The 20,564-nt window shown below is 42.9% G+C and overlaps 1 protein-coding gene across 1 annotated transcript; it reads left to right on the top strand.

Moving 5' to 3' along the window:
- The first annotated feature begins 461 nt into the window (after positions 1-461).
- GRXCR2 (glutaredoxin and cysteine rich domain containing 2) lies at positions 462-13,483 on the top strand. The gene is made up of 3 exons (XM_060092033.1): positions 462-797; positions 6,802-7,023; positions 13,301-13,483. Exons 1-3 carry the CDS (start codon positions 462-464, stop codon positions 13,481-13,483), a joined length of 741 nt encoding a protein of 246 aa, XP_059948016.1.
- The last annotated feature ends 7,081 nt before the right edge of the window (positions 13,484-20,564 follow it).

The following is a 20,564-nucleotide window of genomic DNA, read 5'->3' as shown; positions in this document are numbered from 1 at the left end:
ACACGGGTTCGTGCCCCGGTCCGGGAAGATCCCACATGCCGCGGAGCAGCTGGGCCCGTGAGCCATGGACGCTGAGCCTGCGCGTCTGGAGCCTGTGCTCCGCAACGGGAGAGGCCACAGCAGTGAGAGCCCTGCGTACTGAAAAAAAAAAAAGAAAAAGAAAAGAAAAAAGAAAAAGAAATGCCACGGTTGGGCACGGAAGTTATGGGTGAGTTTGGGATTCTGAGAGGACCCAGTCTCGTCTTATGCTCCGTCTACTCCATAAACCCGCAGTAGCCTGCCTCTGCATGAAGGCCTATCAATATTTAATGTGCAGGTGTCAGTTGCTGTAAACCGAGCATACCCCAGCACCAGCTTGAATTAATTATATGCCGGAGAGAAAATAAAATGCCTTTTTCTCCGAGCCCCAAGTTTCACTGGCTGCACCAAAGCCTGGAAACCACAAGGTGAACCTTCTGCTGATGGAGGACCCTGCGAAGAAGCTGAACCAGAAGAGTGACGGCAAACCCCGGAAAGTACGATTTAAAATCTCTTCCTCCTACAGCGGCCGGGTGTTGAAGCAGGTCTTTGAGGATGGGCAGGAATTAGAGTCGCCAAAGGAGGAGTACCCTCACAGTTTCCTCCAAGAGTCCCTTGAACCAATGGATGGTGTTTATGGGTCTGGGGAAGCCCCCAAACCCCGGTCGTACTCCCCTAAGCTGACTGCTCAGAGGATCAGCGTGTTTCGAGAGGGTAGTGCCTACACCTTGGCGAGCAGCCAGCCTTTCTTCAATGATTACAAGGCGAATGACCGTAAGGTTGGTATTGCCCCTGGTGTATAAGCTTTAAGGACTAAACTGTGTTTAGAGAAACACCTGAATTGTTCAGATTTGTATCTCGCTCCTGCTCTGGTACTGACCAGAGCTATAGGTGCACCAAATGTGAAGCCGCTCTCAGAATAATATTCCTGGGATGAAAATAACATTCTTGTTGACTACCTATTGGGAAGTGCAATACGCATTGCTAGTATTCAAATTCCATCCAGGGTAGCAAATTGTAATTGGGTCTTTGGCTGGGTAATCTTGGTAAGTAAATGAAATAGAGATGCAGCGGTTTTCAGGTTGCCAGTCTGCTGTTTTAGAAAATTATGTGACAACGAGTTGTTCTTTTTCCTGAAAGAGCTAAGTGTTTGAAGGTGCTTATTGTATTCCAGCCAATTTTTCTGCTTGTGGTTTATCCATGTCTTTTTTTATTTCTTATCTCCCTCCTGCTGCCTGCTTTTCTGTTTGTTTGTTTATTTATTTATTTTGCCTTTCCGTTGCTTGTTAACATGAATGCTGGGTAGTGGGAGTCCTGGGAAGAAATGGTGAAAAGCAAATCAGCCAGAGGAAACGTTACACGGGAAGACATTTGAGCTAATATTTCACCTGAAACATGTATTTTATCTGTGAATTTCAGTTACCTTCTCCAGTACCATGGATAATCAAAAGCCCATACATGATCTTCTTTGAAGCTAGAAGAACCTGGAAAATATTCGCTGATTTCCAGAAACTAATAGGAGATGTGTATATGCTCTCTGCCAGTAGGGCCATGAATGCCTTAAAAGAAAAAAAAAAAAAAGAGTAAATACAATGATATAATGTACCAGGTTATTAATGAATAGCACACCAGGATATGTTTTCATCTTTAAAGTGTGAAATTCAGATAATTACTCTCTAATCATTTTTATTGTTCGTTTCCTAAGGGAACAGATTATACATCTATAGCAGACAAATGTATTGGCCTTGCTGGCATTGGTAAAAGTGTAATTATGGGCATGTGCACATTTATCAAAGATAATACCAGGTTTCTTCGCGGGCCTCTCACTGTTGTGGCCTCTCCCGTTGCAGAGCACAGGCTCCAGACGCGCAGGCCCAGCGGCCATGGCTCATGGGCGCAGTCACTCCACAGCATGTGGGATCCTCCCGGACCGGGGCACAAACCCGTGTCCCCTGCATCGGCAGGCGGACTCTCAACCACTGCACCACCAGGGAAGCCCCAGGTTTCTTTTTGATATTAAAGGGGACTGGAATGAACAATCCCTCATGTTAGTGGAGTGACTTAACGCATTACAAAGCACTATCACATTCTATCTCATTGAGTCTTCTTCACAGCCTTGAGGAGAAAGGCAAAGTATGGTCATTTCCATTTTGCAAGTGAGGAAAATTGAGTTCCAAGTTGTAAGGGACCCATCCAATATTATAGGGTCATTAGGTGCAGAGTCAGAATAAGAACCCAGGTCTTCTGATTCCTCATGCCCTTGGCCCTATGGAATGTTCCTTTTGAGAGAATAATGCCATTAATAATAGTGATGATGATGATAATAATAGTTACCATTTATCAAGTGCTTATTATGTCCTAGGTACTTTGTTATATCCTGTACTTACAGTATTTCTTTTTAACTAAATCTCATTTGTAGCTTTAGAATTTATAAAGCCATAGTTTATATGAACCTCGTACAAGGCCATGGTTTATAATATTGGACTGCTTGACCTTCCTCAGTCACGTGTCATACTTGGCACTTATATAAAAGTATGATTAGGCATGGACTTGATAAAACCAGCTACCGGAGTCTTCCTGGCAGCACCGCACAGTGGTTTTAAACATAGTACTCTAGAGATAAGGTTCAGGGTTTGATTTCTGCTTCATCTGGTTATCCTTGTTTTCTTTGTTGCCTGAACAAATGCCACATCCCACTGCTAGCCTGCCTCTGGTGTGAGAGTGGTCGGGATGGATTCGTGCAGCTCCACCCACTGAAACAGGTTGTCAATGCGGTACTTAGGAAAAATAAGGAAATGAGAGCTGAGAAGTCATGATTTTTCAATAGTGAATCCAACTGTAAAATAACCCTTAGTAAATATCGGCTTTGCGGCAACACTGGGTAGCAGTTAAACGCAATAATTAAAAGTAAGGGCTCTGAACTTGAACAGATATTTGTACACCAGTGTTCATAGCAGCACAATTGCCCATACGTGGAAACAACCCAAATATTCATCAATAGGTGACTGAACAAACAAAATGTGGTATATACATACAATAGAATATTATTCAGCCTTAAAAGGAAGGAAATTCTGATACACGTTATAACATGCATGAACCTTGAAGACCTTGAGCTAAGTGCAATAAGCCGGTCACAAAAAGATAATTGTATGATTCCACTTTCATGAGGTACTAGCATAGTCTAATTTACAGAGACAGAAAGTAGAACGGCATTTGCCAGGGGTCGGGGAGAGGAGAAGGTGGAGTTTAACTGAAGAGTTTCAGTGTGGGAATAGGAAAACGTTCTGGAGACACGTGGTGGAGAGGGTTGCACAATAATGTGAATGTACTGATGTCCCTAAACTGAACCTTAAGAAGGTTAAAGTGGTAAATTTTATGCTGTGTATATTTTACCACAATAAAATAATAATCATATAAAGCAAGGCTCTGGTGTCAATTAAACCTGGACTTGATGTCCGTTCTACCCACTTACTCTGTGAGCTTGAGCAAGCCACTTAACCTTGTGATAATAAAAGTACCTAGTTTCAAAGATTATCATGGTGATTAAAAATATATGACATTAAAAGGACTTAGGGCCTCCCTGGTGGCGCGGTGGTTGGGAGTCCACCTGCCGATGCAGGGGACACGGGTTCGTGCCCTGGTCCGGGAAGATCCCACATGCTGCGGAGCGGCTGGGCCCGTGAGCCATGGCCGCTGAGCCTGCGCGTCCGGAGCCTGTGCTCCGCAACGGGAGAGGCCACAACAGTGAGAGGCCCGCGTAACGCAAAAAAAAAAAAAAAAAAAAAGGACTTAACATTGTGCCTGGCACATTGTATATGCTCAGTATATGTTACCTACCGTTGTGATAATGACCAGGTTCTTATCTAGGAAATATGGAGTCTTTTAAAATTTTATGTGATGGATAGAGAAAGTGATTATAAACAATCAGATATTTTAAGGAATTAAAACTGACGAAAATTTATAAGTTTCATTAAAAAAATGAAAGAGAAAGGAAGAAGGAAAGTAACATTTATTGAACAGGTACTTTGTGTAAATTATGCAATTTTATCTTCACAGTAATTCTGTGAGAGTTTTACAAATTGGAAAAAAAAGTTTATAGGGCTTAAAAAAACTTGCAAATCTCACACAGTTTGAGAGATTTAAAATCTGAACTCAGGTCTGCCTACCTCCAAAGCCCATTGAGTTTCTAGTACCCACTAGGCATGTCTGCATTTAAACACAGAGCAGTGGAAAGGTTTCATGGTCCCTGAATGGCAATTCCCAGTCCTGTTGCTTTTGACATCAGAGTATTTATGAATGTTTAATCACATAAGTTGCCATTCCGGACATTGGAAGGACACAAAAAATTCCTGGCTCCATCCTGGTCCTCTATAATGTAAGAGTGGGTATTCCTCACAGGCAATTGGGTGTAACTGGATAATGTGAACTTTAGTTACACCCAGAGAGTTTCCTTAGACACAAGGAAGAACTTGGCTGTCAGGGTGACTGAAACTTAAACACACCTTAAAGGTGATTTGGGACCCTCCATCTTTGGAGTATCTTAAAAATAAATTGACTATCCTGGGTGTCTCAGACGCTGACCAGCTTAGAGGCAGGAAGTTGGACCAGATGACTGCAATTTTTTTTTTTTTTTTTTTTTGTATATTGAGAATTTTGCCTTGAAAAAACCAGCCCTATGTGTGAAAAAAGCTTCCTAGTAACTGAACCTCTTTGGCTATTACTGGAAAGAGATATGGAACCTTCCAAAAGTGCCACCATCTTTATCTTCTGATGCTCAGAAACTGATAGTCCAGAGTGTGAAACAGGAACCCAGCATGCATCAAACAGTAGGAAATGGAAGCTGCCACATGATCCCCTGAAGAGAGGGAGCGAATACAGGGCCAGGCAGGAAGCTTGTGGCTCCGTAAATAATTATTGAAAACTCCATGGGTGTTTCAAGGAAGGGCACCTGAAGATTGAAGTCCCGCTCAAGCCAGGTTGTGACTGAATGCCTGATGGTTTTAAATAGGAGACTGCTTAACTGTGGCATCTAAATAAATTTGGTTTATACAGTTCTGTAAAAGCAGGGCCAAATATTTCACGCTGGGGAATGTAGTTGTGTAGCATTATTGTACATGCACTACTGAAGAAGTTTTTAATACTAATGGCAGTAACAATGCCCATCACTTGCATAGTATCTTCAGCTTTTGCAAACTCTTACATATTCTTCCTTGCACCCTCGCCCCTAGACGTTGATATAATTAGCCTCAGGGATGAGAGTCAAAATATTTAAGCACAGGAACACGGCTCAGTCAGCACAGAAGCCAGCAGAGTGCTGGAACAGGGTCCTGAGACTGGGGTCTTAAGCATTAATGCCTACATTGCTGGGTTTGGGGATGTGAGAGGCTCCCTGAAGAGAGAGGCTGGGGAAACAGAAAGGCTCTCAGGAGTATCAAGACAGCACCTGATTACCACCCAGTATGGAAATATTCATATATTTTAATAAGTAATTTGTCTCTGGTGGTGCCCATCAGTCAACCCATTTGGGTGAGCAAACAGGTTCTGAGAGGCCAAATGGCTCTTCCCGTCTCACAACTGGTGGACAGTGGAACTGGGATCTAGTGTTGTTTCCCCCAAGCTATCCTAGCTCTGCGAAACATTTCCTCCCCAGGCTTCTCTACTACATTGTAGTATTGCCCAAGTTGTTTCTCAGCAAATGATGAAGTAACACATGATAAATCCATACAAGGGAACATAGGCTATTAATAATGATGCTATAGAAGTACATTTATTGACATAAAGAGATTTTCATATTATATGAATAATGAAAACACACATATACACACACACACACACACACATATATATCTGGTGGTGGGGGGGGAATGTTTGTGAATACTACAGTATAGGTGTTAAGAATATGGTTCTTAGGGTGAGACAGACCTGGGTTTGAATCCTGGCCACAAACCCTGAGTAACTCTGTAAACGTGGAAGACTCTTAACCACACAGAACCTCAGTCTCCTTCTCTGTAAAATGTAGAAATCATAGCATCTACCTCATAGGGATGGTTGGGAGGGAAGTGAGGTAATGTTTGTAAAATGCTTAGTATGAAGCCTGACCCAAAATAAATGCTATCCATTATAATAATAGTAGTAATTCAATAAATTGTGTCTACTGTTATTATTTATGCATAAAAATGTTGGAGAGAGATTTATTTGTTTTTTTAAAAATACAGTTACTTTATTGATTTCTTACAATCAAATACTGCCAACTAGCATTACTTCCATTCACGCATCATTAAAAACAAAAAGATATTTCCTTGGTAGTTTCAAATGATGCATTATACAATAAACAAAAAAAAGTTAGAACTTAAAAGTCACCCTGATTAATTATGTAAACTGGTAATTTTTTTAAAAAAAGCATAACTAATAATTTGGTTGCTGAGAGATTTATTTTTTAAAAGCTTTCCTTTGTATGCATTAAGCACTCACTGTGCCCAGCCCTGCACCAGAGCCCATGGTATGTAGTTGGAATAGAAGCTCTGGACCCTGTGCTGCAGAGCCCTACATTCTACTTACATGATTAATTCAGCTTTGGCTGGTTACCATCAACAGGAAGAAAGAAGCTGGTGTTCAGGGTTTTCAGACAGAGCAAAGAAACCAGAGAATGAACTGTAGCTTTGGGCTGTGATGGGATCCCTAGTGCCAGGCCATATCTCTCTTTCCTGGGATGTTGAAGAGGTTCTGCAGCCCTGTATTTGGTGACTCCTGGTGAATCACCATGCTCATTCTTCATTTCTCTAGTCCCCACCTATTATAGATTTTGGAAAGATAATCATCTACACGAATAACCTGAAAATCATTCGAACTCCAATGGACAAGAGAGATTTCATGAGGAAAATGCTCCAGAAGGAAGAGGAGGCTGAGGAAGAGTCTCTGATGAGCAAAGAAGAAATCTATGGAGACCAGAACGATGGGCCTTTGGCAGAGACGGGAGGCACCTTCCCCCATAACCAGTACCCACAGGTATGTCAGAACGGTTCACTGCCCTGCGCAGAGCTGGCCCTATAGCCGTGGTCTCCAAATTGTTTTCACTGTGCACTATTTAAGTAAGAACTTTTGAATGTGAATACTTATGTCTAAATGTTAAAGATGTTGAGGAATTTTAAGTTGATTATATTCTAGTGGTTTATCATATTTTATTGTTAGCAATAATAGTTATAAGCCCATATTTCAAATACTCATAATTTGAATTATTTTGAATGATTTAAGATCTGATTAGGAACTTATTGTTTTCGCTTTGCATTGAGTCTTGTTCTAGAGATGGAAAAAATCAGCTCTGTCCTTATGGGTTTGCTTGTGCGCCTATTATTGGTGGTAATCCTCAACCCACAGTTTCCTTGAAGAAATCTAATAAATCTACTTGTCTTTAGAGTTTGTGGAGATTAGTTTAGTTAAAACTAAGCAATATCATCTGTAAATCCACTAGACCAGACACTAGTGAACCACAACATGTTGTAATATGCTGAAAGTGAACGAATGAGCAGGGTCGTCATTGTCACTTTATGTAAAGTGAGGTCACTTTACATCATGCATACAACAGGGTCCCTTGGGTACCACCTATGTTAAGTGGCTGCCCAACTTAGTGAGGGTGCTGGTGTCACCTTGTTTATTAAAAATCAATATAACCGTTTCTTCTGAAGATATTATTAAAGCTTAATTTCTTGTTTTGCTTTCTTTAGATAAAAAATAAATATAAATAGTAAAAAATAAATATAAATAGTACGAATGTTTTTTCTCCCCACACGTTTCAGAGGTGTGCACTCCCCACCTTGGAAACCATTGCTCAGACATGCTCAGACAAGCGGGAAGGTGATGACATTCGTTAGTTCACAGTGTGGGGTTGAGAGTGAGAAAAGCAATTTTGGTGAATTTAAGCTAAGAGAGTAAAAGCTTGGAAAGCAGCAGGAATGAATTTTCTCTCTTTAGATTCCATCTCTTGGGACTTGAAGCTGAACCTCCCATAGGTTAGCGTGATAAAATGGGCCAGGGGCTTCCTCGCACTTGAGTGATGTCAAGGGAATGAGAAAGCCATGACCAGACTCCAGTTCTCCTCACAACCATTCCTGTCTCTCTCCGACCTGATCTCACACTTGATAAAATATAGTTGAAATGCAAATCTGATCATGCCATCCCTTACTCATCGCCCCCCCCACCCCTGCAGCCAAAAGAAAACAACTTTCAATGGGCTCTTATCACTTGGGATAAAACCAAAACTCCTCACTTGTTCTAGAAAGCACTGTGTGGCCTGGCTTTTTCAGCCTCATCTCTTACACATATCTGCTCATTCTCTCTGCCCTAGACACACTGCCCATCTGGCTACCCCTCAGATGTTCTTTGCTCTGTCCTGACAGAGGCAACTTCCCTGTGCCTAGAATATTCTCCAGACTCCCTACCTCCTTGCCCACAGATCTCGGCGGAGGCATCACTTCCACAGAGAGGCCTCCCCTGGTTTCCATGAGGATAAAATCCCATGAGGATAAAAATCCACAAGGATGGACCCCTCAAGGCACCTCCCCCTCCCCCTGCACATGTAATCTTACATTTATTTGTGTGATTGTTTGGTTAATGTTTGCTCTTACCCACTAGGATTTGGTCTCTATGAGGTCAGGGGGCATGTTTATGTTGGGTGTAACATAGTAGTTCCAATGCCAAAAAAAAAAGAGCCTGGCATATAATAGGTGCTCCGTAAATATTAGATAAATGTTTGTGGAAAGAATACTGGAATTTGGAAGGAAAGTGCCAACTGATAAGAAATATTCTGCCTCTGCCTTCTCTCGCTTTCTACAGAGCACTATTCAGAGCCTAGCATAGCAGCAGTCAGACAACTAAACTTTGTGATCCAAAGCATGACCGTCCCACTTTAAAATTCATTAATTCTAAACTTTTCCATACCGTATGGTAACTTGGAGCATGCATTTTCAGAAGAGGACCAGAAATGCAGGTCACGTTGCAGGCCTGAATGAAAAAGCAACAACAAGCCTGCTATGGCAATTACCTTTAAATTCAATTTGGAGAGAACTGTGTTTTTTAGCTATAATGCCATAAACCAAGACAGATGTGTGCAGCAGAAAGTTGCTGTGAAAGGTTATACTCCACTTGCCTGTCCTTTAAGCTCTATTTTATTTATTTATTTATAATTAATTAATTGATTGATTGATTTTTGCCTGCGTTGAGTCTTCATTGTTGCACGCGGGCTTTCTTTTTTTAGTTGTGGCGAGCGGGGGCCACTCTTCATTGCGGTGCATGGGCTTCTCATTGTAGTGGCTTCTCTTGTTGCGGAGCACGGGCTCTAGGCACACGGGCCTTAGTAGTTGTGGCACTCGGGCTTCAGTAGCTGTGGCTTGCAGGCTCTAGAGTGCAGCCTTAGTAGTTGTGGTGCTTGGGCTTAGGTGCTCTATGGCCTGTGGGATCTTCCCAGACCAGGGCTCAAACCCATGTCCCCTGCGTTGGCAGGCGGATTCGTAACCACTGTGCCACCAGGGAAGTCCCTAAGCTCTGTTTTAAATTGCTATTTGTTTTCCCCATCCCTCATGCAGTAAATGCCCAGACAACTTTTATTGTAAAACAGAGGGTCAAAGAACATCAAGGAGCCCATTCTGACCAAGAGACTCTTTGTTGTGTTATATGGAACAGGGAAACAGTAGGACCTTGATGAAAGAGCAGGGAGGGCTAAAAGCCAGGCCATGCTTGAACGTCTGTATTAACTATAAAAGAAAAGGAGAGGAATAATTGAATTGAGCCACAATTAAAAGTAGAAGGGGAAAAATCTGACCCTGTATTCAGTGGATTTGAGACCATAAGTCATCTGGGCTTCTTTATGCTTTATGTGATCTTATCTTTGAAACAGAATAATAATAATAATAATAATAATAATAATAATAATAATAATAATAATAACAATAACAACAACAACAACAACAACAACAACAACAACAACTGCCATTTTTTGAGGGTTCATGTTAGCCAGGCCCCATGCCCAGTGCTTTCCATGCAGTAGTCCATTTCATTCTCACAAGGACTCTGTGAGGTGGGTATTATCTGTAGTCTCATTCTGCAGCTGGGGAAACTAAGGCTCAGAGAAGTTAAGTAACTCACCGGAGGTCACCAGAATCAGTAGTCAAACCCAGGTCCATCTGTCTACCAATCTCATGATCTTAATCACTCTGCTGATCGGCCTCCAGATTGGTGCTGTTTACTATCTTCAGGGCCACACAAGCCTTTGAGTCTCTGATGAAAGCTGAGACCCCTTTTCTTGGTCATGGAGCTAGTGAGAGGTGGTTTGGGTAGGTTGTTGGGTTCTAGAACCTAAGTTATGCTGTGCAGCGATGTTCTATATCTTCTTACTAAATGTTTTCTGAGAAGAATTTTTAAAAATATTGAGACTGGTACGCAGACGCTGATATCATGAATGCCTTGTATAGAGTAGAGGCTCAATAAATACCTGTTGAGTTAACTGAATGATTAAAAAGAGCATATTGAGAGCAAACAGTTGGAGGAAGGGTGGTAACTTAGGATAAGAATGGAAACTCCAGTGAAACCTCTAACAAGGTGTCATATAACAACATGACATGAGATGAGATTTGATTGATGATTTGTTCTTGTTCTTTATGGCAGGCTCACCAGGTCATTTCACTAATCTTTCAATATCTGGCCTGGCATTCTATGCAAATGAATTTTTGGATCACATGTATAGCATTATGATAGGATTTTACTGGATTTTCTTTGACAACATTGACTTATATCATTAAAATCTCAGTTGAATCAAGTGCAAAACAAAAACTGACGGATTTGGCAGAAAAATGAACCATGGCAATTTGCTTTAAGAATATTTTGGCAAATATATTTATTCTGCATACTTTAAGGGAAGAAAACCAATTTCCCCATTGTTAACGTATCAGAATAGGGCAACAATCAGTAAAATATTAACAAAAGGGGGCATGGACATCATCTGGGATTTTGTCAGCTGGAAAATGACCTCCATTCCCTACATCTAGAATAAATAAAATTTAATACCTACTTAGGCACTTTGCAGTGCGGTGGGGCTATTTTTAGAATGTAGGCCTCCCTTTTCAGAGATGATTTTTATTCTTAGGTTACAAAAGAAAGCTGTGTTAGCTGGTCGAGGCACCCAGTGAACTTCAGCTGTCTTGTTAGTTCCTAGAATTTAAGAACACTAAGCAATCTCCAGACATCATTGTTTTGTTTGTTTATTCATTCAGCAAGTATGTGAACAGCAAATATTGTGCCAGGTACTATGCTAGATGTCAGGAAGTGATGGGGAGAGGCACGAGCCCAGAACACTTCCTGTCTAGTCAACAGGAACTTTCAGGGGAGTGTGAGACCTGCCAGGCTAGGGGCAGTAGAGGTGGGGTGGGACTCCTGGCCCAGAGGTACGGGTGGGCAAGGCTTCCTGGAGGGAGTGCTGCTAAGCTGACATCTGAGAACAGGTAGGAGCTGGCTGGGTTGAGAGTGGGGAAAGTTCCCTCGACACCAGCTAGAGAGAGACCTAAGGATGAATGCCTGATGAGAGAAGTAACTGACGATGTACGTCAGCTAAGGAGATTTTTTTTCCAATAAATTTATTTATTTATTTATCTAACTATCTTTGGCTGCGTTGGGTCTTCGTTGCTGCACGCGGGCTTTCTCTAGTTGCAGCGAGCGGTGACTACTCATCATTGTGGTGCGCGGGCTTTTCATTACAGTGGCTTCTCTTGTTGCGGAGCACGGGCTCTAGGCGCGCGGGCTTCAGTAGCTGTGGCGCACGGGCTTCGTTGCTCCGCGGCATGTGGGATCTTCCCGGACCAGGGCTGGAATCTGTGTCCAGGCGGATTCTTAACCACTGAGCCACCAGGGAAGTCCCAGAGATTGGGTTTTAACCTGAAGTTTTTCTGGTGGGCAGGTGTTCATTACAAGGTTTCTTGGATGCTTTCTATGCGGCAATCACAACTGTAGGTTCATGAGATTGATATCCATGGTGAGACCATCCCACAAGCCCGGAGGTAGGACCTATGGTGAGTTCATGCCAGAATCAATAGGCATCTGGATCGGGATTGTGGTTGTAGAGGGGAAACTGAAGAGATTTGAGAGATGTTCAAAAGGTGAAATGGACAGGAATTGGTGCTGAATCTACCTGGTATCGATCTGGTATTACCCCTTATTTCACAGAAGGTTCGTGGTCTGTGCACGGTCATTGCATGGCAGCGCAAAATTGCCAGTTTCCTTGAGATGTCTTAGGGGAAGAGCACAGAGATAGCCAAGGGGCATAGTCTGGTGTCCCTGGCAGGAGGGGACAAGGCTTAGAAGTAAACTAACTTTAATGGAGAACCTATAATATGCCAGATAATATATTAGGGCATTTGCATATACTCTCTCATTTAATATTCCAGCTACTCAGAGAGGTAAGCAATATCCCTCCCAGATCACAGGTAAAGAAACTGAGATTTAGGGAGGTTAAGGGAACTGTCCCAGGTGCACAGTTGTTGTCAGAGGCAGGCCTCAGCTCCAGGCTGCTGACTCCAGAGCCGAGCTCTTAATCACAGGGCCTTTTCATGGTTCTCCAAGAGCATAAAGATAAAAGTTCTGCAGGAATTCAGAGCTGCGCTCCAAGGGATTGCAACATACATTCATCCGTCCCCTCAGTCACACAGAACAATCCTGAGCACCTGCTGCTGGGCAGCTCCGATGAAGGCTGCATATGGAGTCAGTAGGAGCATGATCTCTGGCGCCCGACCCGCTGGGACCCAAGCCTGCCTCCTTCTCTTCAAGCTGTGTGACCACTGGCACAGAGAGAGCTCTTAGAACAGTGCCCAGGGCATCTCCTGGCAGTCCAGCGGTTAGGACTCTGCACTCTCACTGCCGAGGGCCCGGGTACAGCGCCTGACCCCTCCCAGGTGTTTCACAAGTGTTCACTATTAGTTTGGCAATGAGGAACATTAAGTCCTGCCCTTATGGGCACTGAAATAACATGTCAGATGGTGACAAGAGAGATGAAAAAGGTCAAGTTGTGGAGTTCACGGCCTGGTGGCAGGGGTTGCTGTCTTAGAGAGGTCCATCAGGGAAATCTCAGATAAGGTGCTGAGCTTATTCTGTGCCTCTGGCCAGGTCCCTCGTTGGCACGTGTGGGACGCATTTTCCTCTAATTCTGCCCCGGCCTCTGCAGGCTCCCAGTGCTATTTTGACTTGTGTGTGAACAATGGATTTGAACTGCTGCTGTAACTTAACCCTGACCTGTCTCTTGCAGGAAGGGGAACTTCCCGAGGACAACTGCTTTCACTGCCGAGGATCGGGCAGTGCCACCTGCTCTCTGTGCCATGGCAGCAAGTTCTCGATGCTGGCCAACAGATTTAAGGAGTCCTATCGGGCCCTGCGGTGCCCTGCCTGCAATGAGAATGGCCTGCAGCCTTGCCAGATTTGCAATCAATAGCCCGTGTCTTTGTATGTCCGCTTTTATCGCATCCTCCCCAAAGCTATTTGTAATCAACTGCCCCTCCTCCACCTTCTCCTCCACCTTCTCCTCCCTCTCCCAGCAGGGAAGCCACCGTGGCTGCGATCACTTCCACCACTGGCACAACTGAGTTACTCGATGACATTTCGTGAGGCTGGTAACATCTCCATGTGGGTCTAAGTGGCAGAGGCATTTTTGAATTAGAATCTGCTTTGAAACTGGTTTTAAAATGATCCTTCCAGGACCGTGTGCATGTATCTCACTTGACTTAGCTCAGGTTTCTCCTTGCACAAGTGAACAAATAAATGTACAATTCAGGCAGCAGGCTGAAGTCATTTTCCGGTTGGGAGTTATTTGAAAAATTATGCAGAGAGAAAGGAATAAAAAAAGGCAGGTTTCTGATGAACTGCATTCTTGTTGCTTATAATGCATTTCACACAGTTATTGGTCAGATTGCATTTTTAATTAAGCAGAAGAGGAAAGGGATGCCCAATGTTGAATGCACTAGCAGGCCACTGAAAACAAAACAGGATGTGTTTGCTTCTTGCTGAAGAGAGGCAAGCTGAGGAGCCCCTTTTTTTCAAAGTCCTGAGTCTCTCCTGTGTGATGTGCTTGGGTAATATGCATGCAGGCAATGAGCAATGCTACTTCTTAGGACAAGATGAGATAAGACATTTCTGTGTGCCTCTACACTACTGAGGTTATAAGCCAAGTCAAAGCTATTTATGATAAATTTGGTGCTTAAGTATATGGGTGTGTGTGATAACGACTTCTTCCAGCCCCCAAATTATTACCAAATGAATGCATTTATTTTAAGGCTAAGATATAGCCATGATCTCTTCATAAAAGACTGTGGATATTTTATAGGTATCTATTGGAAACTTCTAAAAAAAAAGCTAACCAAGGCTGATATTTAGTAATTATGTTTCTACTGTCTATGAATATGCATACTAAGGATAATTTTTCCTCTTAAAGTTGGTTGTAAAATTAGAAAAATACGTTTGTTAATGAATTTTGCAGCTCTAACAGCCATTCCCCTTCCCCCTTGAGAATAGCATTGTAAAATCTGTTATCTATTTATACGCATTGCTTTTCTATGATAATTATTTTGATTTTCGTAACTTAATTTTTTCAAGATTTGTTTGTTATTCTCTAATATTCAGCTGTTAATATAATTCAACAGTGGAGTGATCTTCAGACAATATACATACTTCTAATAAAAATATTAAACTATTTTTCAAGACCAAGATAATTTTGCCTGTTCTCTTTCAGCCAAAACAATGACACTATCGCTCACCAACTTCCTTTGCTTCTGTACTTAACTATTTCCTGACTCTGTTTATGTTTTCTTACAGCTATTGGCTCTTCTGTCTTTCCAGAATATCAGAGGAAGGAATGATGTCGAGAGATCCTAAGACCTTTAAGTGTATTCTTCTGCTTTTTGACAGGAACATTCGACCACAGATACTGTTTGTTGGACATGCAGGATGGTATTACCAGGTGCTTGATGTGCAGTGTTTCTCAGATGGGCACCACCCTTTGGTATCTTATGGGACTTAGAGTTTCAGTGGAGGAGACAGATATATAAACAGATAATTACAATATAGTGTGACAAGTTCTGGGAAAGGGGAATTCCAGGGAGCATTTGGAGCACATAGAAGGGACACCTAACGTAGCCTGAGTGGGGTTAGAGTGGCTTCCCAGAGGAAGAGGTGTGAACTCTGTTGGTTTCTTTTCCTTACCCCAAGCTCTTAAGAGCATTTAATACTTTTCATTTCATAATAAATACATCTACTGATTACATTTATTTATTAAGTTAAGTATTTATTGAATACTGGGGATGCATCACTAGACAAAACGGACAAAGTCCTGGTCCCTGTGGAGCTTACATTTTGGTGGGGTGATATTGACAACTAAAATATATGTATTTAGAGACAACTAAAAATATGTAATACAGAATAAAAAGATACTTATCTGATTAAACTATATACGTATGTATATAATGTATAGTGTGTTAGAGAAGGATAAATGTTTGCTGAAAAATAAGACATTGGTGAGGATCGGGAGTTAGGAGGGGTTGCATTTTTTTTTTTTTTTTTTTTTTGCGGTACACGGGCCTCTCACTGTTGTGGCCTTTCCCGTTGCGGAGCACAGGCTCCGGACGCGCACGGGCCCAGCCGCTCCATGGCATGTGGGATCCTCCCGGACCAGGGTACGAACCCATGTCCGTTGCATCGGCAGGCAGGCTCTCAACCACTGCGCCACCAGGGAAGCCGTGGGGCATTGTGTTTTTAAATTAGTTTTCAGGATATATATAACTGATTAAATTTGTTATAAAGCAAAAAAAAAAAAAAATTAGTTTTCAGGGAAGTGTCCTTGAGAAGGTGTCCTTTAAATAAAGGCTTAAAGGGGACGAAGGAGTTGCGAAGTTATCTGGGGTAGGACTATTCCAGGCAGAGGAAACAGCGCAGGAAGGAGAGCATGGTGTGTCTGAAGAGCAACGAAGCCAGCGTGGCTGGAGCACAGTGAGCAAGATGACAAGAGGAGGTCAGAAAAGAAGGCGTGTCCGTGTGTCGGGACCAGGCGGTGCCTTCTTGTGAAACCGTCGTAAGAACTTGGGTGTTACCGCGAGAGAGGTGCTGCTCTGGATGGGAGCTGTTTTCTGAAACGCCTCACCCTCTCCTTCAGCTCCTTCCTCTCACTGCTGGGGCAGGGGACCTGCAAACTACACTTCCCAGAGTCATTTTTTGCCCGCTGGCGTCCTCTTAGGTTCTGCCCTGGGAGGTGCTGGCAGGACTGGAAGAAGGGAGAAAGGAGGAGCCTTTCTTGTTTTTCCAGCTGAGGGTCCTGGCAGCCTTTCCCATGTGGCAGCTGCCCTAGCAGCAACGGCAGCTGGGGACTCTGGCTCAGGCAGCTCCTTCCAGCCATGGTCCCTTCAGTGGCTCTGATTGCAGGTTCCATGTCACACCATATTCCCTTTGTTCCTCCAGCCTGAGGGTGGCAGTGGCTTCCTGCAGTTACTCCTCTTTGTCATCAATTCCTTATAATCCGTAGCCTCTCTCTTTGAGATATGTAGAGTGGTTTCTGGTTTCCTGATTGGATGCCGACTGATACAAATGTTTTGAGCAGCAGAGGGTCACCATCTAATTTACGTTTTAACAAGCTCCTTTGGCTGCTGTGTTGAGGGAAGATGCTACAGGGCAAAAGTGAAAGTGGGAGGCCAGTTAGGAGACTACTGAAGTAAGCCTGGTGACAGCTGATGGTGGCCTAGGCCAGGGTGGCTCCAACGGAAGTGGTAAAACTGGTCAGATCGTGGATATATTTTGAAGGTAGAGATATAGGGTCTACTTACTGTCCTTTGTATGCAGAAATATTGCATGTGACCTACTTAACTGTATACAAAACTTTCCTGAATTCTTTGCTTACTAGTGGAGATAAGTTTGCACAAAAATCCGCTTTCTGATTTGTGTACTACAAGCATTACCAGTGGGTTGGGCAGTGTCAGGGATAGGTTTAGGGCAAGGTTAGCCAACCAGGATGCCTAAGACTATGAGAATTCCTTCAGAGCTAGAGACAGATAAGAGGGTTAGAAAGTATCACAGTGATGCTGTGGTCAAAATAAAAATAATGCTATATCCTTTGAAAACTCAAAAAATTTTCAATGAATACATGTTTTCAAAAGGCACACTATCTATCCATTCATTTATATTCCAGCAAGATCAGATTCCAGGAAACTAAAGTCTAAGCATTAATCTCTTTCTTATTTTGAGATTTTAAAAATATTATACATAAAAGACATTATATAATATCACAGTGTATTTGTATAGTCTTAGTAGCTTTTTTTTTCTGTTTGGTTTCATAGACTTTTGTGTGTACTCTTCTTTTGTTTGTTTGTTATGTGTACTCTTTTAAATCATGCTTCTATTTAATAAAGAATTAATAAGTAGGGGATTCAAAGATGAAAATACACTTAGTATTTAGCATTAATGAGATTATAATCTTGGGCCTCTGGTCAGCATAATGAGTGAATCTGGCCTTACAGCTCTGGGAGGACTCAGTTGCCTCCTCTGCTACTTCCTCCAGTGACTTTTGGTTCCTGTGCTGGCCCAGGTCAGCTGTATTGCAGAGTTATTTTACTTGTTTATTTTAACAAGTACATATCAGCTGTAGTGTGTGCAAGACACTGTTCTTTTTTTCTTCTTTTAAAATTTTAATTTTCATTATTATAATAATTTTTTTTGAATTTTAGAATTTTATTTATTTTTTTATACAGCAGGTTCTTATTAGTTATCCATTTCATACATATTAGTGTACATATGTCAATCCCAATCTCCCAATTCATCACAAGACACTGTTCTTAGCACTCCACATTTACTAACACCTTGAATCGTCCTAACAATTGAATTAATTCAGTTTAGGGATCACCTCTTAGTCCTGATGCCAAAAACTCAGCCTCTCTGCACCAGTGCCGAATGGGCTCTTCGAAACAAGAGTTCTGGGTGACGTAGAAAAGAGCAACTTTACTGCTTTGCTAGGCAAAGGGGGCCACGGTGGGTTTGTGCCTCTCAAAACTCTGTGTCCCAACCTAGGGAGATTTGGTAAGGAGTTTTTTTTTTATGAATTTATTTTTATTTATTGTTGGCTGCGTTGGGTCTTCGTTGCTGTGCACGGGCTTTCTCTAGTTGCAGTGAGCACGGGCCACTCTTCATTGCGGTACGTGGGCTTCTCATTGCGGTGGCTTCTCTTGTTGCGGAGCACAGGCTGTAGGCATGTGGGCTTGGTAGTTGTGGCGCACGGGCTTCGTTGCTCCGCGGCATGTGGGATATTCCCGGACCAGGGCTCGAACCCATGTACCCTGCATTGGCAGGTGGATTCTTAACCACTGGGCCACCAGGGAAGTCCCTGGTAAGGAGTTTTATAGCAAAGCTTCAAGGGCAGAGTTGCTGATAGGGATCAGAGTGTGTGCAGGGCCTGCTCTCCTTTAATCCGGCCTCCTGATGAACTTCTCTGGTTCCTTTAATGTGGCCTCAGGTAGTCCTGATGAGCTTCTCGAGGTTATCAAACTGTGACCTTCTCTCTGGGACATCTTCCAGTTGGTGGAGGTTTTAGATCTGCAGAAGAGCTTAAAGATATTGTTATGTCCTATATCCCTTGAGGTGGAACCAGGATCCTGTTCCAAAGCTGCACTGTTGTTTCTTGGTGGCTCCGCCCATGTCTCTGCACCCCCTCCCTTCCCTGATTAGCAACTGTTGGAATCTGCCCTTTGGATCTCAGGGAAGGTCATGGAGGCTGGAAACTATTCCCTACAAACAAGAAATGGGGGACACGGAAAGGCTTCCATGCCCAGGAGCCCCACAGGGTCCTGCTCGATTTCAGTCCCACACAGGATGTTCCTTTCCATTGGGTGCAACGTCCACCCAGACTATACACCTGCAGGCCCTTGCTGTGGTCCTCACAAACGTCTTGCCTCACTATGCCTTTGTGAAAGGAACAAGCTGTAGGAAAATGGGGGCTGACCTTATATGATTGTAATGAGGCAATCTAACTCAGCAAGACTACCTTTGCTGACTGTGCTGGCCACTTGCAGCCATCCTGCTGGTCCTTCCTTTCTTTTCTAGTTCAGCCTCTGTTTTTTTTTTTTTTTTGCGGTACGCAGGCCTCTCACTATTGTGGCCTCTCCCGTTGTGGAGCACAGGCTCCAGACGCACAGGCTTAGCAGCCATGGCTTACGGGCCCAGCCGCTCTGCAGCCTGTGGGATCTTCCTGGACCGGGGCACGAACCCATGTCCCCTGCATCGGCAGGTGGACTCTCAACCACTGCGCCACCAGGGAAGCCCCCACCCTCTGTTTTTATTAATCTGTTGGGTAGAGTGACTCATCTTCATGGCCCCTATTCCCAAACATGGCTTAGCCTCAAGGCCTATCTGCTTCTCCACAGGCCAAGATCTGCAGGGCCAGGGGTTTTCTTTCACACACCCCACCCTTCTTGGAAGATGCTTGTGGTTTGAAATGACTTATCTTCCCTTCCCTTCCTGTCCAGGGGATTCTGTGGGGTGAGGAGGGCAAGAGTCCATACTCCTGAAACCTTTGCCTCTAGAATAAGTCTACTATTTTTCTGTTTTTTTTTTTTTTTGGCATCCTTGTTTTTTTCCAGATAAGATTCTTCTTGAAGAGAATGTTGCATAGTTAAAATATTTTTTGAAATCCACATAATTTACCTTTCCAAAGACATCAATTAAGCTTACATTTATAGAGAAGATGTTGTTCTTATTCTAAGCCTTCTGAAAACACGAATCGCTGTGGTAAAATATTCATTTAGACCTGTGCCGGTGACATTTATAAAAAACTTCTGTGGTTCACTAGAGCTTAAGCTGAGTGAATTTTATGCTAAAGGTAAATTTGAAAGAAATGTTCACAGTTGTTTTTATCACCTGTCCTCATTAGTTGCGTCTCCTCATTTTCTAATTAACCACAGTGATTATAGAGAGTTTGCATTCCTGCAATTATGTGAGAGAGAAATGGAGTTATGTCTGTGTCAGATTGTGGCATATAATTACTGCCTGTGTTAAAGAACGTGTACAGCCCAGAGAAGAGAAGACTTGGAACCATAATACAGTAGAACTTCCTCATTGCTTGGGGGTGGGACAGTGGGGGAAGGAAGTAGGAGGGGGAAGTTAAATCAGGCCTTGACAAAATTAGAGTCAACCTGTATCTCCTTTAACATGACAAGATTCCTCTTTGTACATTTCCCTTAGCATCACTTTTGTCCAGCTCCCAAGTCCTTCTTTCCCTATTAATGATTAATTCTCAGAAGACTGGGGCCGTTAATTCACATTTAGATGCGAATGGCTAGTAGATTATTGACCATGGCTGCTTTTTAGGTTCAAAGTGTTATGCCGTTGAAGGCCTCCTATGAGTCAGGTCATGTGCAAGACACGAGGAGCCAAAAGATGAAACAGACATAGTACCTTTTCTTGGGGACATTATAATCTCACAGGGAACCAGAGATTTTTTTTTTGTTTTTTGAGCACTAAAATATTTTATAACAATAGAAGGTAGC

The sequence above is a fragment of the Mesoplodon densirostris genome, chromosome 3 (genome assembly GCF_025265405.1).
Source record: "Mesoplodon densirostris isolate mMesDen1 chromosome 3, mMesDen1 primary haplotype, whole genome shotgun sequence".
Lineage (NCBI taxonomy): Eukaryota > Metazoa > Chordata > Mammalia > Artiodactyla > Ziphiidae > Mesoplodon > Mesoplodon densirostris.
The sequence above is the reverse complement of the archived record's forward strand: the minus strand, read 5'-3'. Positions and strand labels throughout refer to the sequence as shown.